A 19,086-nucleotide genomic window follows, 5' to 3' on the forward strand; every position below is an offset into this window, starting at 1 on the left:
TGAGAGGTGGTAGGCAACGTGCAGAAAGGGGTGAACGTTCAAAATAGCTGTTCAGATAATAGAACAGCAGCAACTTTTATTCAAGATTTATTATGTAGTGGGTATCACCTCTTTGATTCTCAAAACAATCCTATTATTTTACCAATGGAAAAAACTGAAGCTTAAACATTAAAAATTGAGAGGCACTGAAGCCTACACTGAAATCGGAAACTACTTTTTGTAAGTAGCAAGAATTTACATGATTGTGTCATGTTCCCCTCTCAGACCAAGCATAGCAATTGGTCCAGCACTGTGGGTTCATAGGGATAGGCACGGTATGGGACAAGGATAAGAGATAGAGCCGGGGGGGAAGTAAAGCTAGTGGAAAGAGAGCAATTTAAGTAGCTGACAATTGGGTCTATGGCTCAGGAAAACAAGGCAGACTTGGGGAAAAATGAAGGAATTGAGAAATTTGAGACCATTTAGCAATATTAAGACAATTAATTAGTAAAATATCAAGTTGAGGTAAGAATAGGATTTGTAATATTTCATTGAGGAAAGAGTTTAACAAGATGACAAGGGCCAGAATGGGCCATGGCACTGAGCTCCTTAAGAGGAATGGGAGACATAAAATTGGATGAGGTCACATTTTGTCTCCAATTTCAATGTTATTTTCACTATTCCGCAGCTGCCTATACTTCATAAGCCTTTACTCATCAATATTTGGCCTATTTTTTACTATTATGCAATTCCTTGCCTTAATAAATGAGCATGTACATCAGTTTAGCTTTTTCTTAATGATTTTGAGTCATCATTATCATCACACTGAGGAATATGAGTGCTTTTCTAGTCGGGATTCTTCTATCTCTTCCTTTGAGGCAGCTTTCAATTTTCACTGCTGTCCGTAAACCTGCTACTCATTTCTAATTAGCTGTAACATGGAAAAAAAAATGTTTTCAAGATAAAATGGGTGACAAAACCAGGAAGCCTGATTTTACACCAAATACTATACCATCTGAGGGTGGTTTTATTTCCTTTCTATGGATTAAAGAGTAAGGTTTGTGGCAGTGCTTTCAATACTTCTGAGTGAATGAGATAACCCCAAAATTACTTAAACCACTGGCTAATTGGAGTCCTAGATATTACTGTTTTCCCAAAAACCTCGAATTAATATTGGAATTTATTACCTCCTAAATCATTATATAAAAACATTTTAAAATATGAAGTACTATTCATTCTTTTTGAGAGGATTTGTAGAACAATTAATTATAAGCACTCTAGTGATCATAATTACCTCTTTCTTGGCTTCTTTTTTTGGATCATAGTCACTATCATTTCCATCCATTGGGTGTGTTTCTTCTACATCATCATCACTGACAAGAGATAGAGATTAGTAAACTTAATTCCTTTCTTTTTATTCGATTCCAGTACTCTTATCAAACTAATATACCTTGCTAATAATTTTACTAAATATTCCCCAACAGAACGTGGATTGTCCTTGGAAAGATGAGCTTTTGTAATTCAGATTTCTGCAGTGTTTAGAAATATTTAAGGCATATACAATCATTTGAGTAAACATTTCTAGCTTAAAAAGAGACCCAAAAGGAAAGATATTTGGGAAATAGAACACATATATTAATTTAATATAATACTTATTATTTCAGTTCTCCAGTTGGAGGACACAGACAGACAAATACTAGGAAACAAAATGATCTTATACTATCATAAAGACACAGCTACAATAATGTGGACTTCAGTTACTCAGGCAATTGTGGAAAGAGCATCTTCTGGAGGATATATTTAATATATTCTAAATATATGTATTTAATATATCAATACTAAAAGGAAGCATTTGTAATTAATCAAACACAGCTCCAATATAACTCAGTTGCAATGTTCGCTGGCTACGATTAACAGTTAAAGAGTTGAAGAGAGTTCTTACTGTTAAGGTTTCTGATCCCTCAGCTCTTCCTGTTAGAGTAGACACATGAATATAAGGATAAGAAGTACAACGTGTTGTGATAATTCTTCTCCTTCAGGAAATGTACAGGGTCCCTAAGAAAGTAACTACAGCAAGGCATCCAACCTACCTGTCTCCCTGGTTATGTCTATTGGCTAGTTTACGAGCCTGGCGATCCATTAAGCTTGTCCTAGATCGAGTTTTTTTCCAGGAATAGTAATATTTTACAAGGCTAGCAATTGTCTTATCTGGAAGCTTGGGGAAAAAAAATTATGTTAATATCAGCAAGTTTAATTCATAAACTCTGATTAACAGAATGAATAATATTTCTAATATTGGTCTTTGATACTTAGATAACAAAGACATAGATGAAAAATAGTTCCATGGGTACCTTTATGAATTATAGAGCTAAAAAGTGCTGTTACGGTTATAGTATCCCACTCACACCTATGTCACTGAAATTTCTGAATGAATATTCCCATTTGTTCTGAGCGGGGAGGGGAGAGAAGGATGTCACATGGTTAAGAATGGCCCCAGAAGTTTCCAGCATAGTCAATGTTAGCATTTAATTTTTCCTTAAAGGGTTACTGAATTCTTTTTTTCCCCTATGTGAATTGGAATATTTAAATTCATATATAATAATTCACATACCATAAAATTCTCTAGTGTAAAGTGTACAAGTCAGTGGTTTTTAGGATATTCACTATGTTGTACAACCAACACCGCTTAATTCCAGGCATTTTCATAACCTTAAAAAGAAACTACACGCCCATTAGCAGTCACTCCTTATTCTCTCCTTAACCTCGTCCCTGTGGATTTGCCTCCATGCATTTGTGTATTTGGAACATTTCATATAAATGGAATCATACAACATATACAACCTTTTATGTCTGGCTTCTTTCACTTAGCATATGTATTCAAGAAAAGCTATTAAATTCTTCACAATGCAGTTTTGCACATTCCCAATCAAAAATGTTCTCTTCCACTATGGATCAGACTTAGATATATTTGCAAACATTATCTAGTTTTTATCCCTTCAGGTTAAAAGAGTTTAATGCAGCAACTTCTCAGGCTTATATTATTTTGACACAACACTAAAAATTTAAGAACTAAAGAGCACTTTTTCTCCTTAAAAAAAAAAATTAACAGCACCTGAACAATACTGAATTACAGAACGTTTAAAAATTGATTTTCATATCTAAAGGAATATAAATTAGAAAATAAAATCCTTATGTTAAAGGAATAAAACATTTCAAAATAAAAATAAAAGTATGATTTTTCGCGAGACGACATATTTAATAACGCAGTGAGATACGAGTATATATTTAAGTCATAATAAAAATTAATATATTACAAAATAGCACATAACCATTGTGTATTAGAGTGGTTGTAGAAAATAAAACTATATGCAAATATACTGATTTCAAAATATTTTTAAAAATTAAAATTAGATTGGAAAACTATTTTTCTATTTAATAACTAGGAAGTGTTTAATAACAGCATAAGATATCATTCAGGTATGAATCACAGTAAGACCAAAATTACCATACCATTTGCTGAATCCTGTGAAAGCTCTTCCCGTGAAAACTAAAGGCTTGTTCAAATAGGACTTTATCTTCCACTGTCCACTCATCCGGAAAGGGAGTAAAATTAGGGAGATCGGCAAGGGACTTCTCAATGTTATGTTTATGCCAGAACAACATGCCAAGTGCCTTTGAAGAGAAATCATTCCCCTTTGGTTTTTAATGGACTTATGTTCCATCACACTTCAGAGAGTTAAACACAAATTAGGTTAAAATCTTAAGCCTATGACTTCAACTGAAGATACACTCAGTGTGGGGCTTTTAATCAGGGGTGCCCAGGTAGCAGACTTCATTTCTTTCTTTCAAGTAGAGTCTTGGAACAGTGAATGTTCTTACATACCATATTTACTGCAGAATCTAGGAAACACAGTGAGCTGCAGATATGTAGGCTCATATCAAGACATTTTACCCGTATTTATTCATTTGTCAATACGTACAGAAAAATACGCCAAAAGGAAAACTACCCAGGAAACTAGTACTTGAATGAAACTATTGATTGTAACAAAATTAGAAGTGCTCAGCTGAGACTTAGTAGAGAAATATTAGTTCTAACCCTGACATTAGAAGTATATCATGAACTAAACACTTCCAAGAGTACCTCAACTGCAACTGTAAGAGTCTTTTACCACATACGTATTTTTAAAGTTCTTAATTATCATAATACACAAAGAATTATTATGAGGCGTATTAATAACTTCAATGACTTTATTAGCAAATCATAGGAAAGCCTGAAATGGACAATTTCCAACAATTCCACAACTTTCTCTTTTATTGTAGGTAAGTAATAGGGCTTTATCTTTACTATCTTATAGTAAAGTATCATTTAGGGGGTAAGTTTTATTTTTTAAGAGACTTAGCAAGTTTTTAGATAATAACTTTAAAGTTAACTTCTGTACTATGGTAATACTCCTTTAAAATGAACATTAAAATGAACATATGTGCAGTCACATTTTAAAAGATACCCTTTCTTAAACATTAAACAGAAAGTCAAGGGTTAAAAACAAAATACGTAATCAAAGGCTTCAAACCCACACAAAAAAGATAACTACATTTAGATACACATCTCATTTTCACAGAAATGATTTTTTATTATTTAACCATGTTACTGACTATAAAGTTAGCTCTTAATAATCCAGGTTACAGATAATTCACTTATTTTACTATTAATTCTGATAAAATTTGACCTAATACTTAGTTGCTATGAGACTTAAGAATCCCTATTTCAGTTTCATTTTTCCATGTTCTCCATCCCTCTCATGACTATAGATAATAAACCACATGCCGTATATATTTCCTTTTTCAAGTTATCTAATTTTTAAAAAGCCCATTGTAAATTATTTCATTCATAATTTAAAAGTCTTAAATATTTCTTTAAATACAAAGTTTAACTTTTAGGACTTTTAGATTAAAAAGTCAGAGAATTTACCTGTACTCAAAAACATTTTCCCTTTTTGGTAAGCATTTGCCAGAATAATCCTGATGGCTTTCAGATACTTTTAAAACTCAAAGTAGAATAAGAAACAGAGGTATTGAGAGAAAAATGTTCAACCCCTTGAGACGAATATTTATAAAAGCAAAATCCTTAATGCTGAAAGGTCAATCTTTGCTAGGACTTTTTTGGTACCTATAAAGTTGGTTGAACTTACGTACTTCCTAAAGATACAAACTATCATGATATTTCTTTGGATTTGGTAAATATTGAGGCAAGCCTTAATATTAAAATGTTTCTCTACGTACCTGTTCCACATTGTAGCCATGTTTCTCCTTTGCAATTGCAATATATTCATCCACTGTAATGAAACAATGTTACATAATTAATTATTCTCATTTACTTCATTTGCCCAGGTTTATTTTTTTTTAAACAAAGCAGAATTTAAAAATTTATATTCCAGGGGTAAAAAATAGTCAAAGTCATTTGGCACAAATATTACAACAAAGACTTTTACGTGTATGAACAGGATCAAAAGTGCATCTGGTTTAAAATTTTCCTTAGTATGACTTATCTCTATGACCGTATAGCATATACTTATTAAATTCAATGACATTACTGTAATTATTTTTGTATACAAAAAAGATCAATCTGTGGTAGCCAATAGAGCCTAATTATAGTGTAAAATATTAATTTCTTGATTTTCTGTTGCAGTTTTTCTTTGAAGAAACTATTTAAGACCCCATCTCATGATGAGACACTTAGCTCTTTAAGACCCCATCTCTAAATGAACTGGCCCAAAGCTTTTACCTTCCCATTTCTGATAGCTGTATAAAGGATGGTTTTGCTTAGGGTTTTCGAGTCGGAATTCCCATCAGTTCTCAGGAATTTTTTTCGCTTTCCTGTTCCCGAATCCCGATATATAAACTGTTTCTGTTCTCCATGATGAATCATTTCCACAAAGTGACGACCGATACTATCAACCACCTGGGTTCAAGGAGCCGATTTGCCCGATATTCTGGCCACTTTTCTTGGGATTCAGGAACAGAAAAGCAAAAAATATTCCCGAGAAGGCTGGAATTCCCCACCTGGAAACCCTAGCGATAAATAGAGAAAATGTCTAAGAGATACCCTCTGAGTAGTATGTTTATTTTCCATTGTGGGTATTACTGGGTTCAAAGAGCCGATTTTCCTGATTTCCTGACCAACTTTTCTCGGAATTCGGGAATAGGAAAGTAAAAAAAATTCACAAGAACGGGCGGGAATTCCAGCCCGGAAACCCTAGTTTTGCTATAGTTTTGCCAGCTATACGTAACAAAACATTTTAAATACGCTGCAGTATCCCTAAAATTTTCTTCAGCTTTTCTGCTTACTATACAAAAGGTGTGTGAATATTCCATTTTCATTCATCCTCCATATGTAATCAAGCCAATAGAATTACTTAGATAAGCACAGCTTCAATGATGATATACTGGCTATTTTAAGGTCTCATTCCTGAGAAGTCTGCCATTTTACATTCAGCAGGATTCAGTTTCAAATGAAATCCATGGTCACTCCTTGATCCTTTATACATATATATATATATACATACACGTGTGTGCGTGTATATTAATTAATTCTTTAAGCTCATTTTTCAAAAACAGTGGTTCAGAATTCTGATCCTAGAACAGCTAGTCTACCTGAGCTAGATTCTCAGCCTTGTCCCTTGTTTTGTAACTTCAGTCAATTAACTTGACTTTTGTACCTTAGTTTCCTCACTCCAAATGGTGATAAAAAGTACCTTCCTCCTAGGATTAAATGAGCTAATATATGTAAAGTGCTTAGAATAGCACTTGGCACATTTTAAAGTACTTTATAAGAATTTGTTATTATTACTAGTACAGTTTAATGTATACATATGCTATTATAACATTAATGCTATTATAATAACATCTATTTTTTATCGATGTTATTATATCTCCCTAAGACTGTAAGCTTTTGGTACAAAAAATCCAAATATTATAGGTTATTTAGAAACCACAGAACTTAAAACACATGACAGGTCTAAATATATGCTGATTAACAAAACAGCTTATCGTCCTATAAATAGAAGGCTACACACCAATCAGCCTGTGGTTCTTGACCCTGGCTACATATTAGAATCAGTGGGGAGCTTTAAAAAAGTAAGTCCAGGCTCCACCTCTGAAAATTCTGACAGAATTGGTTTGAGATAGAGATCAAACAACAGCAGTGTGCTTTTTTTTTTTTTAAAAAAGTTCCCCGAAGTGATTCCAATGTATAACCCTAGATGTTCAGTTGGATATTCCACGTGGTCATCGTACCACCAGGAAATACTGGCTTTCTGAATTTTGTTTCCCACTTTACTAAGAAACACACAAGTGTATACAGCAAAAGCCAATGACACCTTGAGTTTGTGAATGAAAACCCTTGCCTGTAATGAGGATTTAACCAAAGAAACCCAAGAGTCTCTTTTGGGTTTCTCAGTATACAGTCCCAGGCCAAATGTACAATTTCATGTTTTCCATTTAAGAATGTCTCAAGAGCATTTATTTCCTAGATTACCAGCTAGACCTTTTGCTGGTATTTTAAAGCTCTTCAATAAGAATTATTAAATATGCAGAATAATACTGTTTTCAATTTTCAGTTCTCTTATTGCACCAATAAGAATGATAAGACTTACTATGCACATGATCATTACTTTTCATAAACTAAATAAATCATCATGGGACACTTATAAGATTTAGTAAATATTTTTAAAAGACAAGCTTATTTTACAGCTGCTAGAATAGCTGTTCAGTGGTTTTCTTGTTTGTTTGTTTTAGTAAATTCAATGATAACTAAATGGAGGGGTGGGGATCTTAGTTTTGTTACCTGCACGTTTCCTATATCTGATGTGCCGCAAAGGATCAGGTCCGCTACATCACATTGAAGTCTAAAGCCACACCATGATTCAAGAAGTGCATGGTCATTGATCCAGAAGGTCTCCGTCCAGAAATGGAGAGCACAAAGATGACCTGATTGATGGCTGCTGAAGTCAGTTCTTTCCCCTTTCCTCTTTAAAATGGTAATGATAGTGGGCTCTTTGAAGTTTGAAGGCATTTCTTTACAGCTCCATATACTGAGGAAAAGCCTGTGCAGATGTCTACATAGTAACTCTCTCCCCTGCTTGAGGATTTAAGCAGCAATGCCATCAAATCCTAGGATTGATTTCTCAGTCTTCCTGGGCCTGACACAAATTGGAATGATCAACCCACTATCTTTCAAAAGGAAAAACATTCTAACGTAACCTCCATCAGAAAACAAAACAAAACAAAGACAAACTGGTTTTTCTTATGTGAATCTAAGAGACCCAAACACAAATATAAATTGCATTTTGAATTGGTTGATAGATCCCTATTGACATAAACATTCAATTTCAGAAAACTTACATTTGGCATCTGGGATACTGTGATATGGAGACCACACAAGCATTCCTCCATTGTCTTTATCTGTGTACTTTGTAGCACCTGGGGAAAAATTAATTACTTTGAATATTTCAGATTTTTATTTACATTCAAAGTAAGTGTAAACAAAATTATTTCTATTTTAGTACAGTACCTGCAAAAGAAGACAAAGAAACACAAAGTACAGGAAAACAAAGAGAAGTAAAACAGATTTACAGTAAACATAGTAAACGTCCCATTTATGAAAATAAAGGTAATTTCATAAACACTGAAGCTTACCCCCTTTAAATTAAAAAGAAAGATTTCTTTAAGTACATTACACATCCCTGCTTCTTTACAGGTAATAACGCTGACTTAACCTCCTATACATTACTTCAGAGTCATTAAAATCTCTCTTAAAACCATAGAGAACACCACAGGTGGTAAGTTAATTGTTTTGCCCCATATTTAAATAGGCCTAAATTACTGTAATTTTTACATACTTGTATCTGCTTTTCATGGTTTTTATTTTATCTTATTCCTTGCTAGAAGGCTGTCAGCTATTCCTTTTTAGACTTAATTTCATTTATTTTATATTTATAAAAGTATGTACTGCGTAAGAGGAAAATAGTCAAAAAAATGTAAAATGCTACTACTTCTTAATGGAAGAGTCTATATCTAATCTAGAAGCATATTGCTCTTTTTAATTTATTTCTAATCTGTTTTAATCTAAAAAGCCATAAAAATTAACCTTACTGAAACTGCATGTAAATTAAGAATAGACAGAATGAATGAAAGCTTGACATAGGTATCCTAGAGCCAAGTACATGCCCTTGGGGTCTGTCTTTTAATTACTCAGTGGCCTTTTTCTGGTTCCTCCCTAATTCTTAGGAGCATTCAAGTTAATTAAAACTATCAACAAATGCTTCATTTGTTGCCACCTATTTTAAGACTTGTCTATGAATATGCCATAAATGACTTTTATCAAGTGTTGATAACTACCACCAACTAATGGCCAGAATTCCCAAATAATTCACATAAAACATTAACAGAATTCTGAGGTTAAACTATAATCATTTATAAAGTTGTAAGATACTTGGAACACAGAACATTCATTTCCAGGGTGAAAGGAACTACTACTATAATCTCAATCTAGAGAGGTTTATCTATCAAGCAATAATTTAATAGCATTCCATAGTTTTTTATTTTTGGAGAATCATCATGTATCACTACTATCTATTCAATCAACAAATTTCAGAGAATGATACAATTTTAGTGAAATATGAAGCTAAATTGTTTTTAAAATTATGCATTTCACTATATGCATTTCACTATAAGGAAAAATTGAGGGAGAAAAGGGAAATGAAACAACACTATCAAAGTATTAGAAAAACCACGATTATGAAATAAATCTAAAGGTAAAACCTACTACATTTTGTCAGAAGTATCTTTAATAAAAGACAGAAATAGGAGCTGAGAATTGAAAAAAATGCAAGTTAGAAGTATAGTATCTAAAATTTATATTCAATGAAATTTTAATCTGTCATTTAAAAACTTCAATATTAAAATATGCATTTAATTTTAACCACATAAAATAAAAATGTAAACGTACAGGAGCCAAACCATTCAATGGAAATAACACAGATATCCTATCTAAATTGGTCAGAAGCCTTCATAATGCAATCTATTGCTATTTCTAGTGAGCATCCTAAACTGCAATCCTTTAACATGGCACTGACTTTTTTTCACAATGGATTGTGACAATAAGATAATGTAAATCCGACTTAATAGAACATAAAATGCAACAAAGTGTCACATTATGTCCCACCTCTTAATAATAGTATATCATGCTTAAAATTTAAACATATTTCCTTGCATCTGATTCTTGTATTATAGAATATCTGAATTAAAATCTTCATTAAATATCTCTTAAACAAATATAAACTATTCTTTTGTATTTTCCCCATGAAGAATTCCTACCACTGTAATTAAGGACTTGGTCTGGCAGAAACTGGCATCCAAGCTGTAGGGACTAACAGCTCTTTTAATAATGGGCGTACGGGTATGTGTGTGTAAAAGAGTAACCATGTCTAGTAGCAGAGTACGCCTAATCAGGCACTTCACAATGTTCTTTCCCTAACCCTTGAACTGGACCATTTTCAATTATGTATGTGTCAGGTAGGTCCAAGAGATAACTGATGTTCACAGGAAACGAGATATTTTTGTGTAATGGTTAAGAGGGCAACAATTATAGAGCCAGACCCCAAGTTTGAATCCCAGCTCTGCTACTTATTTACTTAATCTGTGCCTTAATTTAACTCATCTTTAAAAACAGCGATGATGAGAGTACCTACTTCAGAGTTGTTAAAAAATTAAATGAATTAATCTATATAAAGTGGCTGGCATATGGTAAACATTATATAAGACATTATTACTAGTATATGCTTATTGAAAACCAGTTTTTTCTTAAGTTCTCTTCTTTCTCTATTCTGAAAGGGCTTCTTCTCACATTATCAAATAAAAATGTAAATGAATAAAATCTCATGGGGTACAAACACAAATGGCTGATGTCCCTTCTCAAAACACTTTGAAAATGAGATTGAATAGCTAAAATGACCTTTTCATTTTTCTGACAACTCAGATCTGATTCCTCTCCGATAAAAGAATACGAGAAAGTAACTTGTATTATTAAAAACAATTTACCCTCCAGGATGCTTTGCATCCAATAAAGTTTTACCCTTTCCATCATAAAAGTAGAAATACATGAAGATATTTAAAGGACATGAACCCAATATTTATTTTGCTTTCATCTGCTACAATATTTAAGATTATACCTCGAAGTTGTCTGATATTCAGAAGCAATACTGAGAATCAAACTTCAGTCACAAACAAAATAACCAAGCCTTAGAAGTATCCTATCTTCTGAATGGATTAAGAAACAACAAACTAAAACCTAGATAGCAAGCTACTACAATTTTAATAGTAGCATGATAGTTCTGAAAATAAAATTATTGAAGTTTTCAAAAGTATCAAATGAAATATTTGTTTAATTCCTTTGAAATCTTTTATATCTCCTTACCTGCATGCAGTTGGTAAAGTACATTTATGAAACCAATTAGGGAAAACCAACAACTATAAAAACAAAAGTATAGTCAGCCCTCTGTATCCACAGGTTCTATATTTACAGATTCAACCAAGCGAGGGATAGAAAACGTCCCAGAAAAAAACTGTTATGCTGTTGGGGACATGTAGTATGTAGTTAGGCCTACGATGGTTGTGTCTATACTAAACATGTACAGGTTTTTTTTCCCCTCATCATCATTCCCTAAACAATGTAACTATTTACACAGCATTTACATTTGTATTAGGTATTGTAAGTAATCTAGAGATGACTTAAAGTATACAGGAGGATGTGCGTAGGTTATAGGCAAATACTGTATTTTATATGAACAGCTACAGATTTTAGTAACCTACGGGGTCCTGGAACCAATCCTCCGTGGATACCGAGGGATGACTGACTATAATTTTGATAAGGTTAGGGTTTCTACACCAGCAAACTTCAAAATATGTACAAAAAGTCTATTTTTTTTCAGATTTCCTTTTAAGACATTTAAAATAAGGACTTTGATAGAAATCATGGAACCAATATTCTATATAAAGAACTTAAAGAATATTAAGATACTCCAAATATTTTTTTAAATTCTATCATTTATAAACTAGGCTCTGAATTATATACTTAACACACCAGCTTCACAAGGGGTACATAAGCATGAATAAGTTTGATGGGAATCAATTTTCAGCCCTTGAATTTCCCTATGTTCTTTCCCGAGTACATCTGCCTAAGAACTCATGTTCAGTCTAAGCTATCTGCTCCTTCCACTTCTGACCTCCTTCTTCCTAAATACCCTTCTCACTGAAATAAAAAGGAAGATTTCTCACCCATCCCAAATCTTTTAAAAGCATTCTGCCCCAAATAGTAAAACCTCTATAGTGCCAAAGGCTATCAGCAAAGCCCTCCTTTACTCAAGGAACCAGGACAGTTAGAATTTTAATCAATTATGCATTAATTGTAATAACTCAAGCCAGAAGAGATTTAACATTTAGAACCTAATGTTCACAAGAATACATATTATGGTGGTGGAGAAACTGGATAGGTGATCAATAAAGCACTTTCAAACACAAAAATATATAAAATTCTGTGGGGAAAATGCATGGAAATGACTTCAAAGACAAAAAGGAACAATGTAAACTTTCAGACTGTTAGGAGCTTGTTCATGTATTTTATAAAATAGGTACCACCATATTACTCTAGTATTTATATTTAATTGGATGCATTTAAAATAGGGATAAACAGCTTTATTAACACTTTATTTCAAAGTGTTAATATTTTCAATACACTGGAGATTACATTTCTCAACTATTTAAACTCAGTGACAAATAACAGAAGTCAACTTGAAAACATGTGAGAATCTTTTTTCAAAGTTCTTTTATGGGTGTGTATGCAAGCAAATTATTTTGAAGAACACTTCTTAATATATATTAATTTTCACTTAATCTTACTATATAGTTAACGTTATCTCCCTTTTACAAATGAGGAAACTAAGGCCTGGACATGTCAGTTAGTTCACCCAAGGTTACTATGCCATCTTAGCTAAAAGGCATATGATAAGAAGTGAGATACTTAATAACCACACAAAACTGCTCCTCATGATATAAGTATAGACAGTAAGCACTAAATAAAAGTTGTGAAGACCCAGAAAATAAAAAAAAAAAACAAAGGAACCTAAGAAAATAATCAGAAATCTAGTTAGTAAATTTTTATAAGGCATTCTTAGCAATGGCTCATTAATTAATGTAAACTAAATTTGGCAATTAAATTGGGCAATTCTAACTTAAATCTCAATTTTTCTCATATTTCCTAAAAGTCAGTTTAATAATTTATTGTGCTCAATTTCTATCATCATCATCTCCTCCAATAAAAATACCCTCCACACACACACGCAAAAAAATTCCCTTTAATTTTCCTACATTCTGATCATGATAATCCTGGCACCTAAAGAATTTTTCTTCCAAACAACTTGGATGGCTATTGGTGAACAAGCTCTATGAAGACAGACTGAGTGGTTTATGAGGCTAAAAATAATAGTATGAAAAAGAGAAAAGGAGAGAGAAGAGCTGACCATACCTCAATTTCTACTATTAACTAATGTCTCTTTTTTTCTTTTATCTTTTCCAAAGAAATATGCTTAAAGTCTCAATTATATTGAATTGATGAGAAGTAAAAACTTCATACAACAGTGTAACACTTAGAATAAAATAAAACAGTGGTACTATCTTGAATTGCATAGAGGCTCAATACTTCCTTGTAAAAAGTGTCTAATAATTGATAATTTACATTTGTTTGACAAGATTTGCCTATAACAGCTAAAGACAACTAACTACACAGCTTGGGTAGGGGTCTTGTGTTTAAGAGCCAAATGACCTAAGTTTAACTGGTAACTGGTTTTAGTTGTATTCTTATGTTCAGTATTCTTCTACACAAGATTAAGGAGAAAATGAGTAAGTGAATTTAAAGAATGTGACATTTATCTTTATCCTAATAAGGAGTATCAATCAGTCTGAGTAAGTAAATTGAAAATATAACTTTAAAAAATAGTAATATTTCAGTAACTTTTTTCACACAAATATTCTATTTAGGTTCAAAATAAGCAAACTATGATCAAGTAAATTGGATAATCCAAATAATGGCCATGTGAAACCACCTAAGAAGTATTCTGCACTTTTAATGAATTATTTTTCAATTCTGAAATTTGTTCCAGTATTTACTCTATCATGAAACAAAAAATGCTTTACAGTGATCAGGACATGATGTGTAAATCTGTCCCAACATGAAGTCTGGTTGTTAAACCCAAGACCCTTAATCAACCTGGGTATAGTTGCCTATGAAACATAAACCTAACTAATGGGGTGGGGGGTGGGGAGGAAGGTTGGTTATGTTTATTAACCTCTGAAATAATTCTGGCTGCTGAGTTCTAATTTGGAAATAAGTTTATCAATTCCCCAAAAGCAGAGTCCCAATGAAAGACCCAAATGAGAAACGTATAAATGTATGTGGAATCATTCTTAATTATGAAATTCAATCTTTACTGAATAACTGTGCAGTCATGTAATCCTGGCAAGAATTTTATGAAATATTTTTTATTTCCATTTTACAGCTAAGAAATTGAGGCTCAGAGGCGGCTAGTGACTTGCTCAGAGCACAAAGATAAAAGAGCTGGGGGAACTGAATTCAATCTGTCTTAAGCCAAAGCAAGTTCTTTCCAAATGTCAACCTAAAACCTGAGGTAGCACAATAATGTGTGAAAGTGCCATTCACCTACTAACTACATCAGAGAAAATTAGTTTCACAAAACATTTTCAATTATTTGAAGCCCACCAGTACACACACTGATGTCTTTTAAATAAAATTTATTATGTATTAACTGCCATGTCACTTAGAATGCAATTAGATCGTGAGCACTCTCGTACGGTTGTTTTTACCTACTGAAAAATAGCCAGCACTAACAATCCTTTTAACACTCATTATTTTACCCTCTCCCTTGGAATAGGAATTGCCGCTACCTAAAACTCTTTAAATGGTCGGTGAGTATCATTTTGCACTGCCGTAATGGGCAGGGGAGGAATGAAAATACCCATCTATAGTCTATACTCAAATAAACATGCTATTCCCCTTCTCCAAGAAAAATACAAGTAAGCCTTATTAATATCCAATACAGAATTCAAGAATCCCAATACAGAGGCAACGTTATTATGAGCAAGCAATGGGCAAAAAACTGACCAAGTAAGAAGGAAAAACCCAGCCCCTTCCAAGTCTGTCCAAAGCCTGAACTGAAGAGGGTCTGGGTGGGGTGGGGAGAAGGAAACGCGCTCCACTCCGAGAGGCTCCAGCAAGGGCGCCTCCATATGCGGAACTCTCGCCCAATCCCCGTCCAGGCTGAAATCCCGTGACCGCCAGGGAGCCTGTTTGGAGAAAAGTAGACAGGGAGCCCGCAAGCTGGGTTGGCAGAGGACACTGGAACCTGGCTGCTCGGGGAGAAAATGTCTCCTTGGCAGCTGCCGCCACTGTCCTGTGGTCTGACTTCCCAGGGCTGGCTTGCGAGCGAGGTGTGCGTCTGGCTTCTCCCCACCCCTTCCCCCATCCCTTTCTCTCCCTGGCTCCTAGACTCCGCTGAGCTGTCGCGAGCAAAGCTACACCACCTAGCCAAAAAGAAAGAAAACAGAAAATCCCGGGTGCGCGCGGGTCGGGCAGGGCTCGCCCTGGGCTTCGGCCGGTGACAGCAGTCCGGGCATCCGCCGCCCTGCCAGAGCGCGGCCCTCTGCTCCTGGGGGCCGGTGGAGTGGCAAGTGACATTGGCATGGTTCTTCCACACACAGCCCGCACAGCCTCTCCTTCAGCCCGCGCGGCCCCGCAGCCGCTCGTCCCCCGGCCGCGGACCTCCAATTCGCCGAGGGCCGTCTCCCTCTGCTCTCCCCGACCTCGCCCCGGGCCCAGGGGGCAGAAGGGCGATGCCACCAGCAGGCAAGTGGCCTCCAAAGGAACCATGTTAACCTTGCAATGCACACATCTGCCCACACGCCCTGTGTCACAGCCCTGCCAAGCCTGACAGCCTCCCCGCCAGAGATGCCTGCCCATCCGAGCCCCGCATCCCCTCCCAAACGCACACCCGGACCCCTACCCCGCCCGCCCTCTACCCTTTCCACCCTAAACCAATCCCAGAAAAGGGGAAACAGAATTTTGCCTAAGCAAATATATCTACCTGGATCGAATTCAGGGATCCGGGCTTGGTATTCAGCTCCGACTCTCATCCCAACATCTGCAAAGCAATGTCAAAAAAAAAAAAAAAAGAAAGAAAGAAAAGAAAAAAGAAAAAGGAAACGAAAAAGAAATGAAAAGAAAAAAAGAAAAAGAGACACTTAATAAAATATAAAAATTGCTAGAAAGAGGGAAGGAGCGACGGGTGGCTGGGAAGATATTAACTCAGGGCACTCCAAGAGATGGCAGCGGATGGGGGCGGGGAGCCGGGGGGGGGCGAGGGCGGAGGATTGGTCGAGGGCGGAGGGACGGGGGTCGCGGGGGGTGCTGCTGCACTGCACCGGGAGTTCGAGGCTACCGCAGCGCCCGGGCTCCGAGGGGAGGGAGGGCGGGAGCGCGGCGAGGGGAGGGGGCTGGGGGAGGGGAGGAGGGAGGGGGGCAGGCGGGCTGGCGGGGAGGAGTTCGAGGCTACCACCGTGCTCGTCGTCGCTGCTGCAGCCGCTCTCGGGCTCGGAGAAGTGCAGCCCGCCGTTGGTGGACGAGGCGCCGCTGCCACCGCCGCCTGCCGGGTTCTTGGTGCTGCCGTTGGCCGATCGGTTCTTCCCCAGTAACTCCGGCCCTTTCTCCATCATGCCGGGCATGGTAGAAGAGGGGAGGGGGGAAAGGTGAGGGGAAGAGGTAGGCGTTCAGGGTGAAGGGGGAGATGGCTTACGAGTGCGGGCGGGAGGGAAAGGAGGAGGAGGAGGAGACGGCGGCAGAGGAGGAGGAGGGTGTTAATATGGAGCCGCCATAACCGCCCCGGTCCGGCAGTAGCGCAGTCGCCTCACAACAACCCGCCCCGGCCCCGCCTCTCTCCCCTCCTCCCTCCGCCCGGCGCCCGCCCCGCGCAGTGCCGGACGCCGGGCTCGGCCGAGCCGCGCTCTACTCCGCCGCCGGTATCACTCCGCCCCGCAGGGAGGTTCCGGCCGCTGGGGGGGAGGGAGACAAGGCTGCGGGGGGGTGGGGGGCAGGGAAGCCCCGATAGCCGACAGACAGGGCAACCCCCACCGAGCAGTAACAAAATCTCCGCAGAGGCGCGGCCGCCTCTCGGGCTTCCTTCCTAGGGGGCGCTCTGGAGCGCGGGCGGAGGCGCCCGTAAGGGAGCGGGACTCTTTGCCCTCTCCGGGCGGAAGGAACGCGGCCAGCGTGAGAAAGGGCCGGCGCGACCCGAGGCGCCCGGGTCCGGAGAGCGGCCCCTCCTTTTTCCGAGGGGGTTGTGGGGCCGACCGAGCCCCAGTGGGAACGCGGCCCTCTTCAGGTATTGCGGCGGGCTGGCTGCCCGGTTACAGGGCTTCTCCGCCGGCCTCGTGCTGGGGTCTCGTCCTTGCTGGCGGTGGAGTCTGGCAGTGGAAGCAGGGCGGCCTTCGGGGTCCCAGGCCCAGCCGGCCCGAGACGTAGACTCGGTCATCATCATCCGGACACTGCAGTTTTTGTTTCTAAATATCTGAGACGGGGCCTGATTCCCTAGAGAGACCGAGGGTACCTAGTTGAGTTTCCAGGCCTGAGCAATGCAGCTGTGTTTTCCTAAAAGGTCGTTTTATTTGTTTTTAACCTTTTCTCCCCATTTTCCTCTTACTTTTCTTCTTTTTTTCGGATTTGCTATTTCATTCGTTAGGGAGTGCTGTCAGTGGTGAGATAAAACGAGGACAGTGCCCTTGCCCGCTTGGCGCCTACCCAGTCTCTGCTGACCTGGGTAGGCTTGGAGCAGACCTATAGAGGGTGGAGTCCTCGTAGAGGTGAGGCAAGAGCTGCATTCTGGCAGGCTTCCCATCCTGGCAGGAGATGTGCTCTGTAATGCTTTTCTGAATTGCACTAGGCAGAAGGAATAGGGAACTGAGTTTTTCGTTCACCAGATTTGAGGATGTCTGCTGTGTGCCAGGCTGCCTGGCATTGGGGGCTATTTATGATTTTCTTCTTTTTAAAATTTTCTCACGAGTAAGTAGAAGTGAGGACTTGCTGTGAGCATCTAGTATGCAGTTGTATGCAGAATAGTATTTTGGGTCAATAGTGAGGTATTTTCCGTACATTTTAGGTCAATGCAGAATGGAGCAAACCTGAAATAAGCTTCTCTGACCACAGCAAACCGTTCACTGAAATAACATGCATAAAGCAGAAATGTCTCAATCAGGACATGAGCCAAGAAAAGCCTGGGGAATAAGTATTTGGCAGGGTCCCTGTCTAAAGGGGAAAGTCTCCCCAGCAGGTACAAAAGCTGTCTAGTTCTGGTAGTAAAGAGAATTTCATCTATCAAATCTTGATGTAATTCCAGTCAATATTTAAATCGTACCACCAGACCTTTTATTCTATTACTTTTTAAAACAAATACAGCTCTGGATATTATTTTAATTCACATGTAATTTTTCTACAAGGACAGAGCATCCTGGCCAAATGAGATGAATAACCATTTCCCTGACAGTTGTATTTTTCACTGTAAATTAATACATTGGTATCAATAGGCCTTGAATTGATTTCCCAACAGTTAACAGGACAGTATAGAAAGAGAAAAGACTCAACTGATGGCTCACTGGTGCCAATTCTACACCAACCGGAATCCCCAATTTGGGGTGCAGTAAAGAGGGAAACTACTCAGTGGAAACAGCTACAGCATATATACAATGTATATTGGTTTTATAATACCAATATAATTTGGTTTTTATACATAAGCTTCTCTAATGAACATGATTCAGCATCTCAGGTCCTGTAATACAAAGGCCAGACTCTGAACTGAGTGAATTTGCAAAGAAGCCTCTTGGCCTGCCAGCTTTCTAATACCTCAACTTTGTAACACCTTCCAACTACTTTTCTACAGAAAGCAATTCATGAATATAGATCATGAAGCAAAACATTGTGAAGATCTGGGG

At 37.6% G+C, this 19,086-nt stretch overlaps 1 protein-coding gene across 7 annotated transcripts in view; it reads right to left on the bottom strand.

The window, feature by feature from the left end:
- The window catches only part of RCOR3 (REST corepressor 3), a 50,611-nt gene extending 33,500 nt beyond the window's left edge, over positions 1 to 17,111 (bottom strand). Inside the window, exons 1-7 of one of the 7 annotated variants that reach the window (XM_033092643.1) lie at positions 16,662 to 17,019; positions 16,191 to 16,247; positions 8,380 to 8,457; positions 5,260 to 5,312; positions 3,490 to 3,651; positions 2,070 to 2,194; positions 1,274 to 1,352 (exon numbers count right to left, since the gene is read on the bottom strand). In XM_033092643.1, the coding sequence (XP_032948534.1) occupies positions 1,274 to 1,352; positions 2,070 to 2,194; positions 3,490 to 3,651; positions 5,260 to 5,312; positions 8,380 to 8,457; positions 16,191 to 16,247; positions 16,662 to 16,827 (720 nt within the window). In that variant the 5' untranslated portion in view covers positions 16,828 to 17,019. Of the gene's footprint in view, positions 1 to 1,273; positions 1,353 to 2,069; positions 2,195 to 3,489; positions 3,652 to 5,259; positions 5,313 to 7,822; positions 8,192 to 8,379; positions 8,458 to 16,190; positions 16,248 to 16,658 lie in introns of those variants that run through there. The other 6 variants (XM_033092646.1, XM_033092644.1, XM_033092640.1 and 3 more) reach the window with 6 other exon arrangements.
- Between the last annotated feature and the right edge of the window lie 1,975 nt (positions 17,112 to 19,086).

Source organism: Rhinolophus ferrumequinum, chromosome 22 (assembly GCF_004115265.2).
Source record: "Rhinolophus ferrumequinum isolate MPI-CBG mRhiFer1 chromosome 22, mRhiFer1_v1.p, whole genome shotgun sequence".
In the NCBI taxonomy this organism is placed as follows: domain Eukaryota; kingdom Metazoa; phylum Chordata; class Mammalia; order Chiroptera; family Rhinolophidae; genus Rhinolophus; species Rhinolophus ferrumequinum.